This window comes from Sinocyclocheilus grahami, unplaced genomic scaffold, assembly GCF_001515645.1.
Source record: "Sinocyclocheilus grahami isolate Dianchi unplaced genomic scaffold, SAMN03320097.WGS_v1.1 scaffold2621.1, whole genome shotgun sequence".
Lineage (NCBI taxonomy): Eukaryota > Metazoa > Chordata > Actinopteri > Cypriniformes > Cyprinidae > Sinocyclocheilus > Sinocyclocheilus grahami.
Window position 1 is genome coordinate 14,465 of NW_015507800.1, and position 8,311 is coordinate 22,775.

Here is an 8,311-nt window from a genome sequence, read left to right on the forward strand (position 1 = left end):
GTGTGGGTGTCTCTGTGTGTGTGTGTGTGTGTGTGTGTCTCTGTGTATGTCTCTGCGTGCGTGTCTCTCTGTGTGTGGGGGTCTCTGTGTGTCTGTGTGTGTGTTTGTGTGTGTGTGTGTGTGTGTGTTTAATTTGTGTGTTTAATCTGTGTGTGTGTGTGTTCAGGCTGTGGAGAACCCGTCGTGTGCTGAGATCCGGGACGTTCTCACCGCCGCTGGACTCAATGTTCTGCTGGAGGTCTGATCATCGGTTTATTTATGCGCTGATTCTCGTATTTAGTGTGGATGTGAAATCATGACATCACTCTTCCAGAACAAGATGTATCCGCGCGAATGGAACCGAGACGGTCAGTTCAGAGGGAGAGTGCGGATTCAGCTCAAACTCGAGGACGGAAGTTTGTGCCAAGACAAGTTTGCATCTAGTAAGCTATGCATTCGTTACATTTAATGATTAGTTTTCAAATAGGGCTGCAAGATTTGGGGGAAAATACATAGCTTTTTTTTCCCTGATGAAAACCATGACTGCAAATAAAAAGAAAAATTCCAGGTTTGCTCTGCTTGTTTTTAGGGCTGCCAAAATGTTGTGGTTATTCAAAATATTAATTATAATTTAATAATAATAAATGATGATGATAATTATTTAAAATATTATTTTATTATTACCCTATTGTTTATTACTACTCTAACCCTAAATAAAAATATATAAATTATTAAATTAAAAAATAAGTATTACTGTTGTAATATTTCGCTGGAAAATAAAAAAATATATAGTATACACACACATATATATATATATATATATATATATATATATATATTGATTTGAACTTTGTGGTTATACAAATGATAAATTATATGAAATTGTAATAATACATAATTTAAAATATTTATTATTACCCTATTATTTATTATTACCTTAATCCTAAATAAAAATTGGAAAATGACTAAATAAGAAATATTAGTATTGTATTATTTTACTGACAATTTAAAAAAAAAAATAATAATATAGCATTTAGGAAAAATTCCTAGGGCTGCAAGATTTGGGGGAAAATACATAGCTTTTTTTTCCCTGATGAAAACCATGACTGCAAATAAAAAGAAAAATTCCAGGTTTGCTCTGCTTGTTTTTAGGGCTGCACATAAAATAACAACAATAATAATAATAATAGTAATATTAATATAGTAATAATAGTAATATTAAAAAAAAATATATATATATATATATATACGTTTTAATTATTACCCATAATAAAAAAGAAACATTGGTATTGTAATATTTCACTTAAAAAAAACAAAAGGAAACATGCATGTATATATTTAAGAAAAATATCTTATATTGGTATTAAATATATTTATATATAATATAAATTATATGAACATAAATATAGACATGCAAATACATGTCATTACGTCTTGGATGCAACATTTCTGAAACGCATACTGTGGTGTATAATAAAGGGAAATGACGTCGTCTTCTCGCTGTCTTCAGGGAAAGATGTGATGTTTTATGTGGCGGAGATGATCCCGAAACTGAAGAGCAGAACGCAGAAGAGTGGCGGCGCCGAGGCCGGATCACAGCCGGGAGAAGGAGGGAAGAAAGGAAAGAAGAAGAAGAAGTAGATTTGTTTGCGAAGCGGCTCGGTTTTGTTTCCCTTTTTGACTTTTTCATTATAAACACTCACTGGCACCCGATGGACTTTCATTTGATTATGGTTTGGTTTGTAATATTGGATGACCTCTGACACGTTCAACAGCGACACAGAGGGGTTTGTGTTCATTATGGATGATGGACTGTGTTTAAACGAGCGCTGACAGAGCTCGTGTCCTTCATCGCGGGCTGAACCTCTATATTTCCATCGCTCTGAATGTGTGAAATAAAGAGAGCGGAGCAGCACTCGGTGACTGTGTGTTTATTGAGCTGCACTCATCTGTGTGTCACAGTTAGTTCAGTGCTGGATTTCCCCCGCGATTGTCACCAAAGTTCTTCAGATGTTTGGTCCGGAGGTCCAGTCTGGTGAGCCACTCGTCACGCAGCCTGAAATCACACGGTTAAACCTTTACAACAGAACGCATTACTGCAGAGTTCATGCACGTCAATCAGTGCAATCCTGTTAAACGCAGCTTTCTGATAAAACGCCACATTGTTTCATGTAGAGCTGTAAAACGATTTATTGCATTCAAAATAAAAGTTTGTTTACATACTATATGTGTGTGTACTGTTTATATTATGTATATATAAATATTTAAACATATATACAAGTGTTTACATACTCTTTTTATTATTGTACATAAGTATACACAGTACATACAAATATTATGTATTTATATATACATAAATATACACAGCACACACACATATAGTATGTAAACAAACTTTTGTTTTGAATTAATTGTTTTGCAGCCCTAGTTTCAAGCATATGAACTAGCATTCAAAAGTTTGAGGATGGTAGGATTTTTTTATATTTTTGAAAGAAGTGTCTTCTGCTCAGCAAGGCTGCATTTATTTGATCAAAAATGCAGTAAAAATGTGAAATATTATTAGAATTTAAAACAGCTGTTTTCTCTGTGAATCTCTGTTAAACTGTAATGTATTTCTGTGATGCGCAGCTGTATTTTCAGCATCATTCCTCCAGTCTTCAGTGTCACATGATCTTCAGAAATCAGTATAATATGCTGATCTGCTGCTCGAGAAACATTTCTGATTATTATCAATGTTGAACACAGTTGTGCTGCACAATATTTGTGTGGAAACTGAGACATTTTATTTTTCAGAAATAGAAAGTTCAACAGAACAGCGTTTTTTTTTCCAAACAGAAATCTACTGTAACATTATAAATGTCTTTACTGACACTTCTGATCAATTTAATGCATCCTTGCATATACACACAAAAACTACATAAATATATAGACAAGTATAAAGTGTAGTGTATTATATAATGGTTGATGTTGGATGTGAGATCAAAAAGTAGCTTTAGTAATTCTCTGAATTCGCTGTAACAAGTATAATTGACTGTACGTGAGAAATACAGTTGAATATATTTGTACACCTGTTGCCGTCTCAATGTGGATTATTGTATTTGAGGGCCGTTACTCTGATAATCTTCTGTCCTCAGCAGGACGCAGATATTAAATATCAGCTCAGAGAACAGCACAGCCACAGCTACTGGACTGTGCATATTAATAATAATAATATATGTGTCCCTGCAGAGTGTTTGGAGTGTTTTTTACTTGCAATTATATTATTATCCAGTTATTATTATTATCATCCAAGAGTAAAAATATCACTTCTACACCGCATAAAAACGATTCAGTATTTTTGTCTTGTTTTCTATTATAAATATCTAAACATGCATGCATCTAGATACATTTACCTGAAAAGCCAAATGAGTATAGATATAAAGTCTTGTTTTCTAAAAAAAATTTATAAATGTTTTTTCCCCACTTAAAACAAGAATCTAGATTTGGATATTTATACTAGAAAACAAGACAAAAACACAGAGTAAGAAAGTCATTTTTTTGCAGTGTAATTGTTGTACTATAATGATATTATATTGTGATGTAACTGATTTCTGAGACTTACTTGGTGAGAGCGCTCCTCTTCATCCTCTCTTCTTCAGTTTCTGTCATGTGATTGTGATTGTTGATCTTTTGCTCCCAGAATGACTTGATGAAGAGTTTGTCATGAATGAGAGCAGAACTCATCTCCTGTGAAGAGCACAAACGAATCAAACACCTGATCATCACAGATCTGAGCGGATATGTTCTCTCTGTTCGTTTACCTGATTGTGTAAAGATCAGCACAGAGGAAGAGTGATCTTCATCGTCCAGACGCGAGTGCCGTGTCTGACTGGAGTGTCATCAGCACCTCTAATGATGTTCCTGAGCTCCTCCTCGGGTTTATTTCAGAAGTGACTCTTCTCGTTGGGATGGGCGGCACACTTTCACTTCTAAAACACTCTCTCCTCACAGCTGCTGGAAGCTTCTGCACTGCAAACCTCGGGTTCTTCCTCAGGATTTCCATATACAAATATCTAAAGGGTTTTTGCTTAAAACAAGAAAAATATCTACTAATGTGATCACAATAATAATCTTGTTTTGCCTTGAATTAAGTTCATTTTTCCGAGCACACTGACAGATATTAGTTCATGTTTTAGGCAAAACACTTCTTTCAGAAAGCAAGACATATCTTCCTAAGTGACAAATGTGGGTTATAAAAACATTGCGGGAACATCGTTTCGAAATGTTTATAAAACGTTGAAATGTCTAGTTTTTTTATATTGTGATTAGAATGTTATCTAAACGTTACAAAAGCATTTCTTACATTGTTCTACAATTTTCTTTTCAGCCAAAATATAACATTATTCAAACTTTTTTTTATTTTTATATTCTGGTCATCCAATCTTTTACATTTTTAACACACTCTGTTAGTTTAGATAATTTAGAAGTTTCATCTGGTCTTGTTGAGATATATAGTTGAGTATCATCGGAATAACAGTGGAAACTAATCCCGTATTTTCTAATAATAACATTACCAAGGAGCAACATGTATATCGAAAATAGCAGAGGACCTAGGACAGATCCTTGTGGCATGCCATTACTTTAGAAGACTCCCGTTTAAATAAACAAAGTGGTAGCGATCGGACAGGTAGGATCTAAACCATCTTAAAGCCTGCCCTTGGATACCTGTATAGTTTTGTAATCGATCTATGAGTATGTCATGATCTATAGTGTCGAACGCAGCACTAAGATCAAGTAAAACTAGCAATGAGATGCAGCCTTGGTCTGACGCAAGAAGCAAGTCATTTGTAATTTTAACTAGTGCAGTTTCTGTGCTATGGTGGGGCCTGAAGCCTGACTGAAATTCTTCATAGAGATCATTTTTTGCAGGAAGGAGCGCAATTGAGCAGACAACTTTTTCTAAAATTTTAGACATAAAAGGAAGATTTGAGATGGGTCTGTAATTAGCCAGTTCACTAGGATCTAGTTGTGGTTTCTTAATAAGAGGCTTAATGACCGCCAGCTTGAATGGTTTTGGGACGTGACCTAAAGACAACGACGAGTTAATAATATTGAGAAGCGGTTCTTCTGCTACAGGTAACAACTCTTTCAGTAATTTAGTGGGTACAGGATCTAACAGGCATGTTGTTGGTTTAGATGCAGTAATAAGTTTATTTAGCTCTTCCTGTCCTATAGCTGTAAAGCACTGCAGTTTATCTTTTGGTGCGATGAATGAAGCTGAAGTATTATACGCTGTAGAATCTACATTTGTTATTGTATTTCTGATGTTATCTATTTTATCAGTGAAGAAATTCATAAAGTCATTACTATTAAACTGTGAGGGAATATTTAGATCGGGTGGCGTCTGGTTATTTGTTAATCTGCCACTGTGCTAAATAAAAACCTAGGATTGTTTTGGTTATTTTCTATAAGTTTGTGAATATGCTCGGCCCTCCCTGTTGAAAAAACCAGCATATGCTGGTTAGGTATGTTTTGACGCTGGGATGCTGCTTTAAGATGGTCCTTTGCTGGTTTATGCTGGTTTATGCTGGTCCTATGCTGGTTTATGCTGGTCATGTGCTGGCAAAGAACCAGCATAAACCAGCAAAGGACCATCTTAAACCAGCATCCCAGCATCAAAACATACCTAACCAGCATATGCTGGTTTTTATAAACAGGGCTGGCAGCTTTTAGAGCCTGTCTATAGCTGGACATACAGTTTTTCTATGCAATTCTAAAACCTTCCAAGTTAGTTTTTCTCCATTTGCGCTCAAGATTACTTGCCATTAAAGCAAGTAACAGTGAGTAAAACAAAGGTAATGTGTGTGAATAGAGTATTAGCAATGTAAGCAAGATTAGCGGCAACTGGTGATGCTAACGGGCTATAAGCTAATAGCGGACTCGGGAAATCAAAATAAAACTGATTGTTTTTGTTGTAGAATACAATAGGGGATATATTCACACGTTATTGAAAAGGAAATGATGGTGTATAACTTTGATTTTAGGATAAAAATAGATAAAGAATTAACTTGACGCAGCTCAAACTCAAAAAGTTTGAAATGAGGTGTCCTAAGATTTATATAACTGTTGAAAGACATCAGTGAATGTTGTGAGAATGCTCCCTGCTCGCTGGAATATGCTATTATCTTGATTGATGAATGTTTAAGTATTTGTACTGGAAAACAAGACAGAAATACTGAGAAAGATATTTATTTTTTGCAGTGTAATGCAGCTTGAATCACGTCTAAAGACGCAGTAGGGACAAACGCAGCTGTGAACACTGCAAACTAGTGAAGTTATTACTGTAAACAGCTGATGACAGCCTCATGTTCACATGTACAGCCGGAGATTCATGCACAGCTCAGGACTCCCAACAATCAGAGCAAACGGTGTCAGCAGTAGCGTTCACACCTGATATCCATTACATCATGTATTTTTAAGGTGGAAAACATCTTGCATATGTTGTAAAGGACCATCACATCCAAAATAACCTCTCTAATCATCAAGTGACAGACACATTAAAACACGTGTCTCAGAGCTCAGTCTTCACAGAGGAAGCAGAGGTGACATCTCACACGTTTGTCAATGCACAGAAATCTTAAACCAGCATTTATTGCTTCACAGTTATATTTTTGTCAAGCGGAATGAATCCGATCTGATTGCAGAGTATTAAAGTGTAGTTTGTATGAACCTGAAATGCTGCAATCAGATGCACATATTCGTTTAAATGTACATTACTTCATGCAAACCAAACTTCAGCACATGTGCAGTTCACAACCGGAAATGGAAAGAAAACAAACAAACAAACAAAAATAATAAATGTAATTGCAACTTCTCACAGATTGGAAATTTTTTTTTTTTTGCTAAAATATTTTTTTCCCCTCAGAATTCTGTTTAGCTCATAATTCAGTTTTTTTGTTTGTTTTTGTCACAGAATTTCAGAAAAAAGACTTTCGCCCTTCAGAATTGTGAGATATAAACTCACAATTGCAAGACAATGCATTGCCATTTTATTTCACATTTTTTTAACAGCATGGTGAAAACAAGCTTCCATAAAAAAAGAAAGTGGACTTATATTGTAGAAGAGCTTTTTAGCAAAAACTCAGAAAATAAACCCAGTACACACACAAAATGTAAGCTTCACGGCACTGTGCATGTGTAATATATAAAGAGCATTGCAATATATTTTACAATCCAATAAGAGAGTCATATTCAAGCATTTACATGCTTATTTTTTCTTGTTGATCTGATTATTTCATATCTGCAGCATGCCTTCAATTGTAATTTCATTCAGATTGACTAGTGTTTATATGAAGGCTTTTCACTCCAAATGAGCCACGAATCCAATTATAAACCGATTATTTAAATGCATGTAAACGTGGATGTTTCATTTGTAATCTAGCTCATGCTTTTCTTGCCAAATCTTGTATTCATCCACATTTTGTTTCACCCCAGCTAATAAAAATATGTTCCCGTTAAAATATGAACACATTATTTCTGAATGTTCAAAACATCCAGTTTTTTAAAAATGTTTAACTTATATATATATATATATATATATATATATATATACAGTGGGTTTAAGGGAACGTTACTTTTGAATGTTCTCTAAACGTTCTGAAACAAGTCGTAACATTTAAAAGAACATCCAACTGAAACATTTCAGAAATAAAATGTTCCATGAGTGATGTATAAATAAGGTTTTCGTGCTAACATTTTGAGAACATTATTAAAGACCAGATAACTCCTTAGCTAAGACAAATATGTTTTAAAAACATTTTGTCATGGTTATACGTATGCACCGACATTATGGGAATGTACTTTTTGAGTGTTCTATTTACATTTTGAAATAAGGAGTAATGTTAGACTAACTCAAATGTTCCATAGATGATGTTTGCATGCCAGTGCTTTGAGAACATTAAAGACCAGATAACTTTGACCGAACATTTCTAGAAGAACGTTTGTTGGTAACTTTGCCAGAACGTTCCGAGTCTGTTCCCTGTGGCTGTGGATTAGAGTGTGTGCTGAACGAATAACTGTAGTGTTAGAGACAGCGCTGGCCTCGGATCTATTGTTCGCTCACATTACGGCACATTAACACCTGCTCAATTTCTTGCCCTTTTACACAAGGCCAAATGTATCTGGAGAATCTGGGTGTGCTACAAAGCCGATCACACATGTGTGAGATTCGATGTCTTCTGGATGTGATTTCTGCTGAGCTCCAGGTCTTAACCAGCGCTGGCCTGAGCTCTATTTTAGTCTCAGCAGTGTGTAATTATGATATAAGACACTAAGGCTGCTTAAGACATCAGTC

At 35.0% G+C, this 8,311-nt stretch overlaps 1 protein-coding gene across 1 annotated transcript in view; it reads left to right on the plus strand.

The window, feature by feature from the left end:
- Positions 1-1,894, plus strand: part of LOC107575414 (signal recognition particle 19 kDa protein-like) — a 2,620-nt gene extending 726 nt beyond the window's left edge. Inside the window, exons 2-4 of the mRNA XM_016261793.1 lie at positions 167-238; positions 314-422; positions 1,490-1,894. Of these exons, the coding sequence (XP_016117279.1) occupies positions 167-238; positions 314-422; positions 1,490-1,620 (312 nt within the window). The 3' untranslated portion in view covers positions 1,621-1,894. The remainder of the gene's footprint in view (positions 1-166; positions 239-313; positions 423-1,489) is intronic.
- The last annotated feature ends 6,417 nt before the right edge of the window (positions 1,895-8,311 follow it).